Raw genomic sequence first — 19,906 nt, 5'->3', positions numbered from 1 at the left:
GTGTTTTAAACAATTAACAACGATCTATGGGAGCCGCGAGGATTAAGTTTCATACAAAATCGTTGAACGTTCGTTTACTACCAAATTGGAGGAAAAAATAGATTAAAAAGGTGTCCCATCTTCCCCCACCCTACTATATATTAAGTTACGGCTGTGACGACAGCACAATACTTGCCGATTTATATCCGCATACATATACAGAGCAAAAATCGAACAAGGAACTTTAAAAACGTATCGTACACATTGCATACTGTCGAATATATGTATAACACCTCAGGGTGTACAAGTATTTTACAACAAAGAAAAATGAAGCCGATTTTGCGCAAAATTGCGAAAAAGTACAAAAATATAACACCGGATTCAATGACCCATCTTTCCAAAACAGAGAATACCTGCGGGACTTCATTGGGGTTGAGTTTAATTAGGAAACAAATGCAAAGGTCGATTGGCAAAGAAATGGTAAAACTCGGCTGTTAGCTTCAAAAGTAAGAGGGCAACTAAAAGCGAATCGTAGTAATATAACACTGCAACTGCAGATTATAATGAAGAAAAAGCAATATGTACCTTACTAATTAAACCCCTATTTGCGTGGTGGGGCAAAATATCATACGTGGCATATATTATATTAGGGGGTAAATAATTGGGCTTCACTTACTTTCATTTACATCCGGAGTAACGAGTTTGCTCTCAGAGTTTACATCCTCCGCATCCGGAACAACATCATTGAGATCGAGATCTACAACGGATCGAGTCGCGTCCTCCAACCAAAGCTGGATCCGATCCTGGGCAGATGATTGGGAGCTAACATCATCTGGGATCAACGATGAAGATTCGGATGTTGTTGAGATGCGGGGAGACACTCCACCCTCGGGCTTCAGGGTGCTGCACGTGGAGAAAGATTTATCGAGCGCTCGTCGATGGTTCAAGTTCATCTCTTCAGCATCCTCTGCATCCACTGATGATGATTCCTCCTCTCCTGGAAGCTCGGACACAAAGTTATCATCTGGTTGTAACTCCGGATGCGGGCACTCAACAACTGTGCTCCCGGAATCCTTGCGGCTCAGTTCTTCCCCACCCTTCACAGGAACAGGAGGAGCTGGTTTCTCTTTCCCTGGACTTTCCTCCACTTCTTCTTCTTCTGATACATCATCCTCGGGAGGAGGGGAGAGACCATCTTCTCCCGCATCCATGATCACCCTCCAGTTACTCCCTGGAAGATAATTAACATCAGCAAAACAGTACAGGTAGAAAATATTTTATAAGTTGCAGAGTTCTAACAAATAGAAACTGTATTTTAGGCAAGACCTTTAAGCTTTCCAAAATTTTAAAATTAAAAAAAAAGAAAAATATTCTGTATCTTTATTAGTGATTAAATAAAATATAGAACTTTTGAAACAGTATATTTCGAAATTAATTCACCTTCATTCATCTCTGATATAGGCTCAGATATAATGCTGGTAACCGACAGATGGCTGGTGGCAGATGCATTGCGTGAATGGGTCATGTACGCATATCTCTTCGAGGGTCCAGCACTCTGTACAAAAATATATATGGAAAATTTGAAATGTATTCATAAATCTGATCAGTTTCAATATGCATATAACAGAACGTAAAATGAAAAATATAAATCTGGTTAGTTTCAATGTGAATTTAATAGAAAGAAACTTGAAATGTATTAAAAAATCTGGGCAGTATTAATATGACTATAAGACGCCGTAAAACTTAAAATGTATAAATAAATCTGGTTAGGTTAAATACAAACATAACACGATATACACAATATACATGGCACAATTTCTCAAGTTTTAGTTTAAAAACTAAAACCATAATAAAGAATCCATTCTCTTGCTTAGTGGTGGGACAATTAAAACAATTTAGATTATTTAACTTTCTCATATCGCTATAGGTGGTTTTAGTTTTGAATGTTAATACAATTGTGTCATATGTATGGGCTGTTATAATCTTATAAAAACTAACAAAAAAAAGAATTTAGCTTCAAAAAACTAACTAGCTTAACAGAAAATAAAATGTATAAAAAAATGGAAAAAAAACAGATACAAAAGTTTTTCCACAAAGACTGTTTACAAACTTTCCGCACCTGTACAGGTTTGTTGGCTTCAGCAACTTGCTTCTGGTATATTTGAACCATGTCTTTATATTGAAGTTGAGCTTCTTTTACAAGTTCCACAAGCTGCTTGAACTGAGCCTACATAAGATGATATTGTTGTATAATTAGGCAATAACTTTAATCTACTGTAACTTGATTGTAATTCGTTTATCCTTGCATGGCAGGGGCAGTGACAGTTGTTATAATATGGGTGTTACATACATACATAAACCTTGTGCCAGCTTACGAGTTACCAAGTATGTATCTTTGAGGGTGAATAGTTTTTGGATTTTAATTATTATTTTAATATATGGCTGACAATATAATAAAGACAACCCAAAAATTTAACCTATCATGCTTTAGTTACAATGACTAAGCATTGAGTAACAGTGCCAGACTGAATGTTTAACTTAACTTCACATACCACAAACATAATGTTGGCAGTATTAAACACAGTATCCTTTATTTACAATGCATGCCCCTGAACCACTAAGTCATGGGACCAGGTAAAAAAAACAGCTATAATTTTTATTAATTACATAATAAAATCCTTCCTCATTTTTTGTCTGTCTGTGTCATAGATCAAATATATTAACCAACAACTTATCCAAAAGTTACCTCTGCACCGCTGTAATCAAACACACCAACAATCGACACGGGAACAGTTTTCGAAACAGCTCGTCCGAGTGCCTTCTTCCCAAGAGCAAAAACATAAGGAATATTTTGTTCTTTACAGAGATCAAGTATTTCATGCAAGACATCATCCAAACCACCTAAAGTAACACATATTTTTATTAAACCATTATTTCGTTATATATCATAAAGTTATACATCATCAGGGTATAAAACAACACACCAAAAACGTATTTAACAGGAGCAGGTAGAACGAAGTTTTTTATTTAATTATGACATTCATTTATATAATTAGAAGATTTACAAGAAAAAATAATTAAGCTTAAAAAAATTGTCAATGAAAAAAAATCCGAACACTTTTTTAACGCAAATTTTTAATAACTTTTTACCTTTTGATTCAATTTTTTCAAGGTTGGGCGATATGATGACACAGCGTAATTTCTTCATCTTTAAATGCTTAGTCACCTCACGAAAACCAAGCACAACTCTGCGTTTTCTTTTTGCCTTCGCTGGGTCAGTTTTGTAAAGTCTGTAAATTTAAACTGTTAATGCAGAATCCATCAACCTAACAACTTAAACAAAAACAACAACAGTTGATGTAAAGAGATGCATTACAACTACGTGCACGATTATATTCACCTATCTTGAAAGTAGACGAGTCTCTGTAACATCTGGTTGCTCATTTCATCAACTCGCTTGTCAAGGACTTGACAGCAATACCTAGGTGGACATGAATCATTAAACAATGAGTTATGAATGAAAATACTTATCCTTGTGTGGTGCGGAAACAACAGTCGTTATAACACGGGCGTTCTGTTTCATATACCTCGAGCCCGCTTATGAGTTACCACGTATGTAACTTTGTGGGTGAAAATAATTGTATTTTGTAAATTATCTTTTTATTCTGCATGGCTAATAATTTGGGAACGACATTTATGACCAACGGTTGAAACAATCGCTGTTAAGCCCAAAGAAACACACACGCCCACAATGGTAACAGAGCCTAGCATTAAACCTGGTATCTTTAGGTTTTGATTTTTGACCCAACCACATTTAGTGCCAAACACAATATTGGGGAAATGTGACAATCCTAAGACCGATGACGCACCACGCTACGGGACCTCACCCACATGATATAAAAACACAATACATAAATATCTCACTCTCTATATCTCCGACTATGTATCTGAGGTACTGTGGGCGGAATGCTAACGCTGACCTCCGTGTTTGTGTCGTGCCCTAATGATTTCTCATCGTCACTTGGTACTGAAAGAAAAACAACAGATTTAGAAAAACAACAGATTTAGAAAATCACCAGACTTACACTACGGTTTAAAACGAACTCGTACATGTTTTTTGTACAAAAGTGTCCACCATAAGGTACAGACTACCATTGTTCAGGTATGATATCAATGGTAGTCAGGATCCGGTGATACGAAATAGGTAACAGACAAAATTTAAATCCAACAAATTGTATAATATAAAAGATATATGCCTAGCCAGTTGGCCCAAATGGTATCCTCAGTCTTTTATTTAAACAGAATCAATGACAGGTTTTATATACATTAAAAATTGACTATTAGAAACGAAAAACAGATAAACATGTTGCCCAACAGGTATAAATACAAACCTGGTATTTTATAAAGTGCAGGAGGATAAGGTGGCACGTCAGTTTCAGGACTTAACATCGTTGTGAGTTGTTTCAAATGATGTTCCTTCTTTTCCTCCCTTTCTTTTAAGATCACCTGTGTAAGAATGGGAAGAAATAAGCTTTCAAAGTGAATCCGTTGTTGTACTTATGTATTACATTTATATCTTATTTTATTTCATGTACTGAATAAATAAATGTAAGTTATTTAGCCCTGCCTTGTGTGGTAACGACAGTCAATATAACACAGGTGTTCTGTTCCATACACAGACTACTTATCCGCCTACGAGTTATCACGCACCATGCATTTAACTATGCGAGTGAATGTTTGTTTCTGTATAGCTGACAGACAATCCATTAGTGACTACTTGGTTGAAGCAATAAATTTTAATTGTCTTGCCCAAGCAAACATACACCAACAATGGTAGTATTAACAGCACCAAGCATTGAACCCATATCCATCGGTTACAATACAAGTGACTAACCACTCAGCCAGACAACTGTGTGGAGAAAGAACTAAAAAATATGTTTTCTAAAACAAATTTTACATATTAAAGTAGAAACCTTTTTAAGGGCACTTGGTTTCTTAGGTTTGGGAACTTCCCTCTCCTTTCCTTTCTTAATTAAAGGTGCTGTGCTATCTAATGCATTTGCTGGAGGACCAGTTGGTTTGATCCTGATACAAAATAATAATTTAAATAATAAACAGTATACTTAAAGTTCAATAATACCCTTTTTGCATGGTAAAAAGTTAATGCGAATAGCGATCCGCATCAACTCGTCATATGATAACTCGCTAACAGCGTTATTTTGCATGGTCATTTTGTTTATGCGCGTATCAACATTCAGTAAGCTTATTTTAGCGCAATATTGGTAAATCTAGTTTATAAAATAAGTTTTAACACCTCATGGTGCTATTACCAACTAAATCCTGTAAAATAATACCCGAAAAAGATTAGGCTCTTAAAAGTGAAACTGTACTTCCACCATACTTTTCTTTACTCGCATAATGCGAGTAACAACCAACCTCCTACAGCAGGTAACATGCTTATGACATTATGCGTGTTAACTTTGTTTTTGCGAGTAAATATGCGAGTACTTACGCGCATAAAAGTGACCATGCAAAAAGGGTATTACTGTTTCTTCTGAAATCATTTGTTTTGTAAATCCAGAAAATAAAAAATAACAATTAAAAATGTTTTGCTTTAGTTAATATAGCAAAGGCAACGTGTATGGAGTGTCTCAAATGTAACAAATCCTGAAAAGTTGTAAAATGCTCTATCCATGAAATAGTTACAAAAATATGCAATCAAATGTCAAAGTATAATTAAAAACTATCTCCATGTTTAAACGGCTGCTGTTATATTTTAAAGATATTAAATATATATATTAATTATGATAATTTTGGATATTAACTGGTTATCTAAAACAGCTAGGATCTAGCATTCAACTGGGTGTCATTCCTACAGTATTTCTAAATACAGGAACACAAATAAATGCCAGAAGAGCTGTTTAAAAAAATAATTGTAATGCCTAAAAGAAAACAAGTGTAATATCTAGAAATACCAACAAGAGAACCCACTTCATATTTAAATCAAGTGGAGGTTTTGCAACTAAATGTCCTTCTTCCCAAGATTTCGCAACTTCAGTGTTTTTAGTTGGAGAGTCCGACAATAGTTTTTTCTCCTCAAACTTTGAGGTCAAGAATTCACCCAAATCAAGAACTTGGTTTTTATTTTTGTTTCGAGACGAAGCTGTTTTCTTCAGCACTTTCTGTGGTTTATAGATAGGTTAGTATCGTCTAAAAGGTATTGTAGTGTAATGTTATTTTATATATATTCATTGTATAGGACGTCAAATTATCGTACACAAATAATACCAGAACAGCTAATTTAGAAAAGCACTTTTGGGGTAATAAAGATCCAAATCTGGATTAATATATAGGTCCAAACGGCCTCGCCCGTATAGAATAGAAGTCTAAAAATATTTTAAACTTTAATTTTACACATACTCGTATATCTACGCAAATAAAAAAAAACTTTAAAAAACACCTATCGGTTAACAGGTCAAATCTGGCTTAAATTTTTGGTCCCTTACAAAATAAAATTTACAAAGTGTAAACAAATTTTTGAATTAATTTTAAATACTTGTATATTTTCTTGCTCTTTGCTGATCTCTGCATATTCCTCATCTGCGGCTCTCGCAGCCCGCTCTGCTTTCTTCCTCCTCTTCTTAGTCTTCTGTGCTTGGGACTTTTCATTGAGGTTTGCAGCAGAGGATGGGTAAGGGGCGCTGCTGTTTATCTGTTAATTTACATTTTCCAAATGATTGCAACATATGTGTTTAACTGCTGTAACACTGCTATATCTTAATGCATTTTAACCATGATATAATACATGACATACCGGAGCGATGGGCCTTGGTATCTTCCCCATAACAGCAGCACTATATGAGAATGCATTGATTGAAGGAGAAGATGACGTGCTGAAGAAGTTTCCATCTAACCCAGGGAACTCTTGCGTGTCCTGTTAAAGCAAATTAAACAATACATGTGTTACTAAAATAAAATAGTATTTTTTAACTTTTTCCGGTTTTATTTTTAAACCGAAGTGTATAAACGAAACAATAGTCATACATGTGGTGTAAAGCTTCTATTGAAACTAAACAAAAAATCTGTGCTTGATGTACCTAAAAACTTAAATCTAGTTTCAATCAACTTTCTAATATTTAGCTAACTCAATGGCACAAAAACTGAATCCCTACCGATAGCATGATCATGGAGTTGTCCCCATGGAAGTGCAGGTTGTTCGTATTAGGTTGCTCGTGAGTTTGCATTACAACTGGACTTCGTTCTCGGCTTGGAACCTCATCCACTGTTTTCCGTTTGTCGTGCTTTCGTTTATCGAAGTGTCCCTGCAAAAACTGGGATCCAGCGGCAGAAACATATGGCTGCTCGCCGTAAAACTCAAACTTTTTTAGGTTTCTTTGGTGTCGGAAATCAAGGGAGGGATTTCGTGTTTGATGTCGATGTTGTGGGGGGTGGGTGGAATTGTTGGGCCAGTAGCCGGGGGGTAACGCGAGTTGGTTTATGTTCCAGTTGTTGTTGCTTGGGCACTGTGGGGAAAAGGATATCCATTAAGGAAAACTGAAATTATGGGAGAATTCTTGAATGTGTTTAAGCAATGTTAACAACTATATAACCATTACCCTATACATGTTCACAAGTTCATAATTTATTACATTTTATTCTTTAGTTAAAACTCTTCAAACAGTACATTGAGATCAAATCCCGTTTTGCAGTTTTTTTGTGTAAAACAATAATATTGATGGATATTTAAAACCTTGTTTTGTGTATTACCCTAATTAAAGTGACTTGCATAGGATGTTTAATTTGGATTTAAAAAATTAAATTGCGCCAAATAGACTTGTTAATTTCATTATTTTAATTAATTTATATTTCATGATCTAATAAAGGGAAAAGGAAGCTGTGTGGTGACTGGTATCGTGGTATTCTAAATTAATGTTTGTAATTCATAATTAAATATTGGTATAATTTCAATTTAGGTCTTTTATACACCATTTATAACTACAACAATAATAGTTTTATAGTCACACAGGGTGCATGCAGATGCAGACATTAACTTTACACTAAAAGCTAAATGAAGTTACTTAATTGCTTGAACCAAAAATTCAGTTTAAAAATATTATATTTAGAAATAAAATCTATATTGTTAAAATGAACAGCAATTTCTTTACTAAAAGATTGAAATCAAAAGTGTATTATTTTTCACATTAATAATATTAACGTTAAATGAATATAAAATGAACCACAGTCGGCCACAATATGTCTAATACAAACACATAATCATCAATATTTGACACAACAACCACATGACTAGCATGTTTGTATTGGTGATGCTACTGTACTGTAGGTTTAAGGTTACATTGGTTTTGTGTCATTCAATTATATTCTTTACAGACACATCAATGAAACAGTTGGTATTAATTGGTTGACTTTTACCAAATGTTAAAAAAAAAAACTTTTATTTTTTTATAATTTAGATTTCAATATATAAAACTGTTGCTGCCAGGAATATTACAATTGTTTTAAAAATTGCTATTTTGTCATTTATTTGCCAACTGACATTTAAACGTCCCATACAGGTGTGTTCATCAGGGAGAATCGCACTTAACAGCACACATACATTTTGCCAAAAGAGTAATTTTAGAAAACAAGTTTAATTTCTATACTGTGTTTTAGTTTTTTAGTTTTTTTAAATATTAAATAAATGTATAGCGGTTCAGAGTTAAGACAATTCAATTGTTAACATTATTAAGATAAATATTTGTCAGCACTCAGCACTTGTATTGGTTTGTTGAGTATTAGTAAACAGGTAACAGCTTGAAATAATTTAAATTTTGAAACAAGCCGTTATGATATATAACTTGATTGACATTGAATACTAAAGGTTCCTGCGCTTTTCTTACAACTAACAGACATGAGGATTTACTTTGAAAGCATTGTTTGACAACAAGAGGATGTTATAACATAAGGCTAGATTATCCTTCCTAGTATAAGCATGTACATTGTAACCAGTTGATTGTGACCACCAGAGCATTTAAACTCTGGATTGAATAAACCAAACTATATACACATAAACATTAAGTGATGTTTCAATTTTGTACACATTAATTGGAATGAAACAATTAGGCACAAGAATTTTAAAACATAGTGTTTAAAGTGCAGACCAAAGGACTATAGTCACATGTTCAATTCATACTTTTAAAATTAGTCTGTATGTTTGGGGTAATGGGCTAAACCTGGCCTACAACCTAGGTTCTCAAGGACCCCACCCATTCATATAGAATAGAATTTACAAATGTTGTACCTGGTTTGGATTGCGATTCCCAATCATACTGGGATGGATAGGAAAGGGAGGGGTAGGACGATTAGCTGCAGATATTAGGAACATATTAGAAACTTTAGCATATAAACCATGCCACCCCTTTTACTTAGCATTTAACAATATCAATCAAGGTTTTACTAAAAATTCCAAAAAAAACATGGAAAATGACATAGTTTTATTTGATTTGAAGACAACCAATAATTAAACACGCTATAAAGAATTTGAATATGTTTTTTTTACCATAAAAAATCCTATTCAGAGTTTCAAATTTGACTTACCCAGTATTTGGTTGGGTGGGGGTGAAAGTATAATGGGGGGACCTGGGTGGCCATAACCCAACAAACTGTTGGGGGGTGGGGTAACTTGAGGGGGTAATGAGTTAGGGAACATATGGTTATGGGCGGATGAATGAACTTGGAATAAAGACACTGGTGGGGCCACGTTCGTTGGGGTGATGTAGATTACTTGGGGTACTGGGTCCTTCTGCAATAGAGATATACATATGTGAAAAACATAAATAAAGATATTTGGAAAATAAGGATAAACATCTTTGATAAAAACAACATATATATATACACATGAATTGAATAAAATAATCAACATACAATATTATATAAAATATAAGAATAACCATATTTTAAAAATAGGGATAAGGCATTCGAAAAATATGGAGAAAAGCAAGATCTTGTAAGGACCTGAAATATTCTGCAGAATAGAAAAGAGATATTAAAAATATTATTCTTGCATAACCTACTTCGTTTCTCGACCATAAACCATTAGTGCTGGTTCCTCCATTTCTTTTATGACCAAGACGATGTTTTGGGCTGAAATGAATTATTGATATACAGGTATGTATGCATGTTGTGAATATATTACCAAACTATGAATACATAAACAAGTTACAATACAGAATTTGAAATCTTTGACAGTTTCACCTTACTGTTATCATTCTGTACAAACAACAAAAAAGTATAGGCAAAGTATAGGTTAATGCATTCACCACTTTAATGAATGAACTTTCCGTTTGTTTGGCGACTGTGAGTGTAACTGTATTTTAACAATGCCAACCCAGATTTGCTAAAAATCTAATGTATGAAATAGTATCCTTGTGCTCTACTAACTGTCATTGCTCCGACACGCGAGGATGGAAGTTACAAACATGGTAGCTCGTAAGTGGGCACGAGGTGTATGAAACAAAACATCAGTGTTATAACGATTGTTATTGCCCGCCACGTGAGGGTAAATAAGTTTTTTTTTCATTCATATCAGAAACAAAAACAGTGACAATTACTTTTTAAACAAACAAATAAACAAACCTGTAATACCCAGAATCACTGTCAACGTCAGCATCAGCGTGGTCACTTGATGAATCACAGTTCCCCGATTGTGATGAACAGGTTTCGCGACGTCTTCTACTCTTTGTTGCCCTCCTGAGGGAGCTTGGGTGGTCAGTGAGTGATTTACATGCGACGCTCATCGGAAAATCTATAAAGATGCGAAAAATATAATGTTTATTACTTTACTTATTATACAAAGCAATATTTTCGAAAATATACTCAAAAAATGAATCACAATAAAAGCAATTGCTTCTGCTGTAAATAAATAAATGTAATTTATTTAACCTCGCATGGCGGGAAAATGACAGTCGTTATTATACCACGAGGGTTCTGTTCCATACACCTCGTGCTCGTTTATGAATTGCCCACTAAATATTACTTAGCAAATAAATTTTTCGGGTCGTATGGCTGACATTTTACATACCCATACACTGTCCAATGTATGAATGTAATTGGACAAAAGCTAAATCCCTAACAGAACTTCACAAGATATTCTTTAACCCTTAATTACCCTCTTACTGATTGCTATCGCTTTACTTTTACATACAGTTCTACACATAGCCAACAGCAAATATTGCATGGTTAAACATTATTTTTCACACAAGTCTTATATTATCTTACCAGTTTGTTGACAGCTATCCACCATCTCAGGAGAGACAGGTGATCTTCTGCTTACTTCCTTCTGTGTCCCAACATTCCTCTTAAGGATCTTCTTTCCACTTCCTCTGCTGCTTGACTGAAGATAAAATGTTCGTGAAATTTAAACTAAAGTGCAAAAAAATGAAAAAAAATGGTGTGGTGTTATTTTATTTCATCCTCAAATAGCGCTTAAGGTGATTTATTAGACTGAAATGACTTATCTGGTAAAAAAGATGTTGGTGGAATAAGTTATATATATATTATAAGCCTTGTTTTTATTTTGCAGAAGATCAATTTTAAAATTACGTTCACTAAGTGTAACAATCAAACATAGAAACATTGCATATAAGAGGTTGAAAAACTGGAAATAAATAATCTAGGCGTCCTGTTTAATAATCTAGTTTTGTAAATTGTTGGGAGTAGAAAGTGTAGTGTTGACTCTGACTGTACAAAAGTTGTGATTTGGAATTTGATCTGTTGTTCAACAGAAACTAAAACAGTTTCACTTTACTTATAACTTTCACCTAAACAACAAACACGGTTACGCTAATTAAATAAAGCTAATTATACAGAGTTAATAACAAAATGCATTTTTATGTTAAAAATTAAGTTTGAATCCAAAATAAACAAATTACAAGTAGGTTGGTAAGTAGGTAGGTACATTGTTTTTTTCTTGTAGTAGTTAAATGTAAAATAGATTTACCCTTGATAAAGAAGAAGTCTTTTGCACTATCATAGACGTTTGGTTAGGAGGGTATTGGCATTGAAAAGAATCTCCATAAACTGCTGTAATGTGAGCAGTGTCAGCCAAATTACCTGTAACATAAGTTGTATGTAAAGACTTAGAATAACAATACAAAGGGAGTTAGAAAACACCAACAAGTTCAAACAATAGATATTAGTGTAATGTAGAACTAATTCAATGAATAGGACTTATTTATCCGACATTGATCATATTAAGGTTGTTCTGTTTCATACATCCCGTCTCATGCCCGCTTACTAGTTATCACATATGTAACTTTGTAAATTTTTTTTACTTTAGAATTTGTGGCTAAACTTAAAAACTCCAAAAAAAACAACACTAGATTTAAATTTTGTTAAACTTACCCGAAAAAAGCTGTGCGGAAAAGTTTTGTTGAACCATTCCCATCTGGGTGTTGGCATTTGTCAACTGAGTTGCAGGGTTAGGGTTGTTACTTAGGTAGTTAACACTTGAATAAGAGTTCCGCATGTTTTGGTTTGCCATTCTTTGGTTCATATTAATCCCTATTTGTGCAGGATGCCTGTGGAATATGTGAATATGATAATACTGTGTTTGGTATAAAGTGCATTTACAATTTATACTTTTAGTTTTAATTAGCAAAAAGAAAGTTGTTGTTTGTGTCTCAGTTACTCAAATAGGCTATAATTTGTAAATCATAGAATGTGAAAATACTGGCTGTAGGAAGTTAGCATATAGGCCTTTAAATCAACTTATACCCACAAACATTACAACACTTCATAAACATATTAACTAAAACATATAAGTTTATACCTATCTTGATTATCCTGTACAAATGGGTAGCATGTGGTTACATATCTTGGCAGCGGACCACCATTATGTTGCTCCATTGAACCTTCAGGCCATTCTCTTCTTGGGACGAAAGGAGGGACTTCCGCTCTCAAATTTGTTCTCTGGAAACAAAGAACAAAATATTCATTCAGTTTTCTGTAAATATCCCAAACATAGGCAGGTAATAGGGTGCTATACCTTTTGTAACAGTGACATTATATGTTTTATCATTGCATTTTTAAGCATAAAACCTCTATACCCTACTGTTATGTGACTAAAGAAACAAACAGGGCCAAAGTATATCAATGAGGTTCCTTATGTTTGATGACTATGAGTCAATGAGTGTAACTGTATTTTAACAATGTCCTCCTATATTTTTGTAAAACTTAAAAAACATAAGAATCCCTCCTATCCATATATAATAGATATATAAGCCAAAGCACACACCTGCAGCCTTTTTAGAATTTTGCCAAGTTAGTTTTTGCTTTATGATTACTATATTAACTATACTCACATCAGAACCAGGTGAAAACATTGATCATGGGAGGTCAAATGTTGATCCAAATGTTCTTATTATTTCATATGATATTCACTAGGACTAGCTTTTGTTAAACATTTGGCAACAACGTGCATTAATTGTTTTGTAATTAACACAGACGTTTGTTTTTAGGGAACCTAAAAAAAGAGACAAAATACAATAAAACAAGCAAAACGACTCCTCCTATAATACGTTTATTACTGAACATACGAATAGTTTGTCACGGTCAACTAACACTATATTCTCCATTTCTCTATAAAAACAATCTAAATGTTGTTGCTGTTGCTGTTGTTGTACAAAGCTTACCAAAGTTCTATTTTTGTCACATTCCGTAAGTCCGTAACATTACGGATTTATTGGGCACGTGACTGTATCCACTACATTGGCAAATATTATTTATGATTATTGGTTAATACAATATTTTTGAACGTGTATGGTCATACAGATATTTTCACGTTGAACAGTTCTTGGGCAGAAGAAGAACTTAATTTCGGCTTCATAGCTTTGTGGTATGATCTCACAATCTTGATACGTCATGAAAGAGTGACGCATTAGAGACGTCGGATCAACTGTCATTGCGTGTTTAGTTAGCGGCTATGGTTAGCGCTAGTTTATACACCAAATTATTCATGCGTGACCAGATTCTGTAGCCGATTAAATCATAGTACTCTCTCTTAAGAAAGTACTATGATTAAATCTTTAAAATCTAAACAAATATAGTAGATCAAGCAGTTGTTTTAGTCATCACGCATAATACCTTGGTATATAAATATACATAGTGAACAAATTCGAAGTCCGACGCTGCTACCATTGTGACGTACGACGTTTAACCGCAAATGACCCAGGCCAATGTCCCGGTCCAATGGTCCATTATTAGTTGTCATGATTCTCACATATCCATTAAAACAAAAAAAGGCCAAAAACGCCATTACGTTACCCCGATATACGAGAATAAATAAGTTACGTTTATTTATTTATTCTATTTATTCCTACAGAAGTTTACAATCAAGATAGTTATATCAATAGTGTAATTTTTATAGATTTAGTAGTTAAAATATATAGTGTTGTGGGGTAAGAGAGGACACCTTGAGGACATATAATGTCCAAATAAAATCCTGGTCGTGTTTCAAACAATTAACAACGGTATATGGAAATTGTGAAGATGCGGTTTTATGATTCTTTAGACGTTTTTTGTTTAATACGAAATGGGTCAAGAGTAAAGAACAAAAAGGTGCTCCATCTTTCCCCACTCTACTAAAAATTTACTGAAGGGTATATGTTATAAAGTACATAAAAGAGTATAGTTGACATACTGAAGAAGCACTTGCTGATTTAGTGCAAAATTTAAGAACGTTCTTGTATGTTTGTAGAGCCCAAACTTATGATATTTAATAAGAAACGTCGTCAATTTCTGCGAGATCAGAAGAGAATTGTCTTTTATGTGTTAACACTGCTGCCGCTGAAAGAGCCACCTCTGTACTCTTTGAATGCAAACGCTGCATGCACAACGTAGCATATTGTAGTGAACCAAGCGAATACGGTGGCAGCAACAAGTAAAGACCAGCCAGCGGTGTATGCTGCAGCAACACATGCGGCAATAAAGTAAAACACCGCCCAGAATCCATTGAAAAGAAGCTCAATGATTGCCCAAGGAAGACCGGAGCAAATGCTCGCGTGAAAAGCACCGACGTAGATTATAAACAAAATCCTAAAAAGAAAAAAGTATAAATTTTAATATAAATAGCGTATAGTACATTAGTACATTGGGGTAAGATGGTTTATTTTCGCATAATGGGTTTGAGTAAAATGGTCCACTTTTGTATAATAGGTTGGGGTAAGTTGGTACGGATAAAAATCGAGTAGTAGTTTGGGGTAAGAGGATACAGAAATTTATAACCGTATCCTCGCAATTCCAAATCAGCGTTAATTGTTAATTGTTAAAAGTTGGATTCGGAAATATGGAATATTATGTGCTTCAGGTATCCATCTTACCCCACAGTACTAAATTTTTCCATTGTTACTTACACTGTCGTAATCCACGATGTCACTGCAACAAACATGACAAATTGCCATGGTGGTGAATAGTTAAGCCATGAGAGCGATGCAACAATAGCCCAACATATTAAACCAAGAACCATTTCACAAATTCGTAAGATACCGAGCGGAGAAGTCACATAGTTGACATTTAATGATACTGTAGTGGTATGCGTTGTTGTGGTGGTGGTGGTCGTCTGTGATTCCATATTTCCTCTTTCGTGATATGATTCAAATTATTACCAGTTAACAAACAGTTAGACTTAAAACCTGCATGAAAAGTTATACACGATCACACTATAAACAAACATATAACGCAGTGCCGGAAATCAACTTTGCATTTACCTCTTTGAACCTCTTGCATAAACACAGCAGCGGAACGAAGAGTATGACAGAAGTATCTGCTTTAGTAACGAACCTACCACCTTCGCTTTTAATGATTTGTTTTCAAAGCTGACGCGATCTGCGATGATGTAATCCTAGAGTACTTAGTTTACATTTGCTAATACGCCTTTCCTTTCCTGTAGGCGCGGTTCCTTTATTACTAACCTGTGATGTAAGTATTTTACGCCGAAATGATTTGCATGGCAGTAAAGTATATGCAGTCTAGGAAGTCAGATTGGAAAAGCTACACAACTTCTCTACACTTACTAATCTATTCCAATACGTAACATAAAACAGCCACGCGGGTATCTAGTTATCTGTAACTGTAAACAACTCGGGGAAAACCAATCAGCAGTCGTTCCAACGAGAGTTGTTTTCACATTTGCTTTTAATTTAAAAAAAGAGACGCACGAGCAACGGGGCTTAAATTACATCATGTTACAAATTACTCTTCATACAGACAACTGACGTCTGTATTTGTGTCACGAGATTACTTGTGACTATGAAATCATATAATGCACGCGAGGCGACTGTTTTAGTAATTCCCTTTTCTCATATTGCCATCTATAACTGAAAACTTTCTCAGGTGCTTTTTCTTCAAATGGTGACATTCTGTATGTTGCAAATGGAGAAAAATCACTCAACCGACAAATACGGCTACAACTTACTAAACGCCGGTGGTATGAGTAAGCTCATTTACTTAGGCTGTGGTTAATATTTAACCAAACCAAAGAACGACAACCAACTATAACATGCACCACGGTCTAACATAATAATCGGACTATACCAAACCGCCAATACCAATAAATCATTTATTTAGTAAAGGTTTCACTTGAAATACCTTACCAATGGGGGCTAAATATAATTGTCCAGTTTTGCCGTGGTAACTCTTTGTATTCATTGTACATTAGCGGTTATATAGTGCTAAAAAATTCTTTGTTCCAAAACTTCCTTATTATTATTATATTGCTTCTTTTACCTTAACCATGGTTTAATAATACGCATTAAACTATGCCTAAACCCATGGCCTGCTCATTGTATTGGGTAGGCCGTGCTGTACCTGAAACAATAGGGAGGCCCTCTATTCTTACGCTCTCACACGACAGCCATAAGCTGTAAGCAAAATTCTATGAAGAATACGAACATTGAATGATGAAAGACGCGCCATCGAGCAGATACGCTTGGTGAACATGATTGGTGTTGGCCTGACACTCCGTTGGTGTAGTCGTTGGTACGAAGATAGTATTCGGTGTTAATATATGATGTTTAAGAACATCATATGTAGGTTAATATCGACCTCCACATAAGCGTTTTCACGCCGTTGGTTAAGCGTTTTTATGCCTAGTAAATACTTAATTAACACAAACTCAACATAAAACGCTAGATACAAAGTACATATCTATAGTGGTCTGTGCTAAAACTTTCTGCTGAAACGCTGTGCTCACACGAGTAAACAGCGAGTCTATTCACTGTAACGATAATAAGTCACGTCCCATGTTTCCGACCCATTGTATTCAGTTTCATGATATGACTCGCCACAATAAAATCACAACATAATTTTTATGTAGCAGTAGCATTCATTATGTGCTCTAGATTTATTTTTAATTTTGTTGTCATTACTTTAGCAACGTTACACTCTTGACAGGGTTATGTTGCTTCCGTTCGACACATGCTGCAATTTTAAATGCAAAATGTTAAAATGCAATTTTATAGCCTACTAGCTTTACTGTAACAAAACTCTGTTTGTACTGATTCAAGATTTTTATATAGACATTTTGTTATAAAAACATATTTGGGTACACAAATGGCGGTACTGTATGATTGCGCAACTTACGTTAAATAATTTATAGCTACTTTGCAAAGAACGAGTAAAGAATTCATCAGTTTGAAGTCCTACAATTACACATCCGTACGCTTACACTAACAGCACAGATTTATCTCCTTATTTCGTGATGTTGGATCTTAGGTTACGACCTAAATATTATAAAACACAAGGGCACTAGTGAAGAATCTTCTGGTACATAGCAGAAGTTAGTGGTTATTATAGTGGTAAGGGGTTAGCAAATAGGGTTTGGAGGAAGACTCTTAACTAGCAGTCTAGCACCAACATAAGTTAGAAATTTGGGTAATGCTGTACATTTAACATGCTTTCTATTTTAGAAAATTACAGATATTTTTGTAAAGTTACATTAAGTGTGACCAAAATCATGTTTGAAAATATTCCAACACATATTGACTACCGTGGACAGAATTTTGCTGAACAACTGGGACAAGCAGTTTGTGGTCTTTTTGGTGTGATCGCTTTTATTGTTGGTTACTTGGCTCAAAGATTGTCGTACTCCATGTATGTTCTTCTCGTGGGCGTATTCGTTGCTAGCTTAATCACATTACCACCATGGCCAATATTTCAAAAGAACCCAATTGAGTGGCAAAAACCTATTACAGAAAATACAGACACTTCTCAATCTTCAAGTTCAAACGGGAAGAAACAGAAGTAAAATTTGGATCTTCAGAAATTTTGATCTGCTCAAAATGTGAAAGAAATCCATGTGATCTACACAATGCGATTTTAAAAGATTGTAAAAGGGAATTTTATAAGAACTTGTTTTAGTTTGTATATTTGTTGTGTTTTTGTTTAATGTGGTAGGATTATAGTACTGTTTTAATGTGCAAGTGCAATTATTGGTTATGTGCAAAATCGTTTTATCATTGCCAAATAGGATTGTGTTTTAAAGAGAATATTGCCAATGTGTTTTGTTTTATCCAGATGCAATAGTAGCAATAATACCTTTTAAACACCTAACTGAACTGCCTGATAAAACATGAAAAGAACTTTACCTCTGTGGATGTCAAAGTCTGGAAAAAATCAGATATGCAGTGCTTTGCCAAACCTTACTTTACCAAACACTTGTAAATTGATTTACTCTCATGATGTGAACGATTGCTCTATTTTGTGCGATGAACTGCAATCAACTTTGGCTCCAAGCTCCGTAATCGGCTTTGATATTGAATGGCCTGTCAGTTATATTAAGGGGAAACGTGATATAACCGCCACCATTCAAATATGTCCAAATAAAAAACAATGTTTTGTCTTTCAAGTTTCAAAAATGGGAATGATTCCTTCTCCTCTGAAAAAGCTGATAGAAAGCACAGAAATAAAGAAGACTGGTGTTAATGTGATAGGAGATATGTGGAAACTTCACCGTGACTTTAATATCTTTCCCGATCACAGTCTCATGTCACAATCTTACATAGAGCTTTCACATTTTGCGTCAAGTACTATAAATAGCTCACAAGGCTGGAGCCTTCAAAGGCTGTGTCAGTATTTTCTTAAGTCCGACTTATCTAAAGAAAAGAACATTCGTTCAGGCGATTGGGCCACATTTCCACTGTCTGAAGACCAACTATATTATGCAGCATTGGATGCTTATGCAAGTTTACTCGTCCATGAATCAATTTTAAACTGGAAACCTGCTAGTGCTCAGTTCTCTTAATTCTTACTTTTTATCATCTTCATTTAATCTTTTAATCAAAATATTAAGCAGTTAGGTACTTTTGTCAATAATGGGTAATAAAAGCTGATAATCCTCAGCAAAGTGAGGTTATAAGATGTCACGTCGGATTAATTTCGACGAAACATGGGGCAGATTGTCGGACACCGTGCAGAAGGTCATCACGGCTGCTCCACTACCACGGCCTGTGTGGAATGACAAGTTCTCGTATCCTTTGAAAAACCAACACATTATACTTTTGTAAAAAATATATATATATATGTTTATTTCTAGGGATGTGCCGAGCCGAGCCCGAACTCAAAAGCTCGTGCCCGAGTGTCTCCTTTTTCGACGCTCGGCGCTCGGCTGATAACTGGGCCGAGCGCCGAGCCTTATGCTATAATGTTGCACACGAGAGCGAAAAATATTAAAAATGAAAAAAAGTGAAGCTACTAAGAGATAACGAGACTGGTCAGCGTAGCTTTCTCTTTAATTGTTTTTCGTTCGTTGTGAATTTGCTCTCTCGCAAGTAACGAATCGCAACGTCAGCAATTTGCCGGTATCGAATTACAGCCGGTGTCGAATTACACGAGCGCCCAATGTTTTCGTATCAGATTTTAAATAAAAGGCAAAAAC

General features: G+C 34.8%; 4 protein-coding genes and 1 long non-coding RNA gene across 7 annotated transcripts in view; 2 read left to right on the top strand and 3 right to left on the bottom strand.

The window, feature by feature from the left end:
* Nucleotides 1-191, bottom strand: part of LOC113474109 — a 6,148-nt gene extending 5,957 nt beyond the window's left edge. Inside the window, exon 1 of the long non-coding RNA XR_003395769.1 lies at nt 167-191. This is a non-coding gene — a long non-coding RNA (uncharacterized LOC113474109). The remainder of the gene's footprint in view (nt 1-166) is intronic.
* Nucleotides 192-226: 35 nt separating this feature from the next.
* On the bottom strand, nt 227-13,503 carry LOC100183173 (selenocysteine insertion sequence-binding protein 2-like). Of its 2 annotated transcripts, none has more exons than XM_026833728.1 (22): nt 13,338-13,503; nt 12,806-12,945; nt 12,379-12,554; nt 11,975-12,087; nt 11,254-11,368; nt 10,612-10,780; nt 10,050-10,119; nt 9,574-9,778; nt 9,278-9,342; nt 7,152-7,502; nt 6,794-6,913; nt 6,536-6,691; nt 5,971-6,161; nt 4,953-5,064; nt 4,371-4,485; nt 3,904-4,006; nt 3,380-3,460; nt 3,130-3,269; nt 2,726-2,880; nt 2,099-2,206; nt 1,420-1,534; nt 227-1,210 (listed from the first exon to the last, which is right to left on the bottom strand). In XM_026833728.1, exons 1-22 carry the CDS (start codon nt 13,356-13,358, stop codon nt 648-650), a joined length of 3,384 nt encoding a protein of 1,127 aa, XP_026689529.1. In that variant the 5' UTR covers nt 13,359-13,503; the 3' UTR covers nt 227-647. The 2 variants fall into 2 exon arrangements, with proteins under 2 accessions (XP_026689529.1, XP_026689530.1); XM_026833729.1 differs by having other exon boundaries at nt 10,621-10,780.
* Nucleotides 13,504-14,283: 780 nt separating this feature from the next.
* LOC100186296 (MARVEL domain-containing protein 1) lies at nt 14,284-16,115 on the bottom strand. Its single transcript, XM_002126935.4, has 3 exons — nt 15,741-16,115; nt 15,387-15,665; nt 14,284-15,069 (listed from the first exon to the last, which is right to left on the bottom strand). Exons 2-3 carry the CDS (start codon nt 15,602-15,604, stop codon nt 14,799-14,801), a joined length of 489 nt encoding a protein of 162 aa, XP_002126971.1. The 5' UTR covers nt 15,605-15,665; nt 15,741-16,115; the 3' UTR covers nt 14,284-14,798.
* Nucleotides 16,116-17,906: 1,791 nt separating this feature from the next.
* Nucleotides 17,907-19,906, top strand: part of LOC101243016 (Werner syndrome ATP-dependent helicase homolog) — a 2,215-nt gene continuing 215 nt past the window's right edge. Inside the window, exon 1 of one of the 2 annotated variants that reach the window (XM_004225767.4) lies at nt 17,907-19,161. In XM_004225767.4, coding sequence (XP_004225815.1) covers nt 18,602-19,161 — 560 coding nt within the window. In that variant the 5' untranslated portion in view covers nt 17,907-18,601. Of the gene's footprint in view, nt 19,325-19,906 lie in introns of those variants that run through there. The other variant, XM_009859589.3, reaches the window with a different exon arrangement.
* The window catches only part of LOC100183130 (cullin-2), a 10,106-nt gene continuing 9,528 nt past the window's right edge, over nt 19,329-19,906 (top strand). Inside the window, exon 1 of the mRNA XM_026833730.1 lies at nt 19,329-19,498. Coding sequence (XP_026689531.1) covers nt 19,389-19,498 — 110 coding nt within the window. The 5' untranslated portion in view covers nt 19,329-19,388. The remainder of the gene's footprint in view (nt 19,499-19,906) is intronic.

This window comes from Ciona intestinalis, chromosome 3 (genome assembly GCF_000224145.3).
Source record: "Ciona intestinalis chromosome 3, KH, whole genome shotgun sequence".
Classification (NCBI taxonomy): domain Eukaryota; kingdom Metazoa; phylum Chordata; class Ascidiacea; order Phlebobranchia; family Cionidae; genus Ciona; species Ciona intestinalis.
This window is presented reverse-complemented; position numbering and strand designations above follow the sequence as displayed.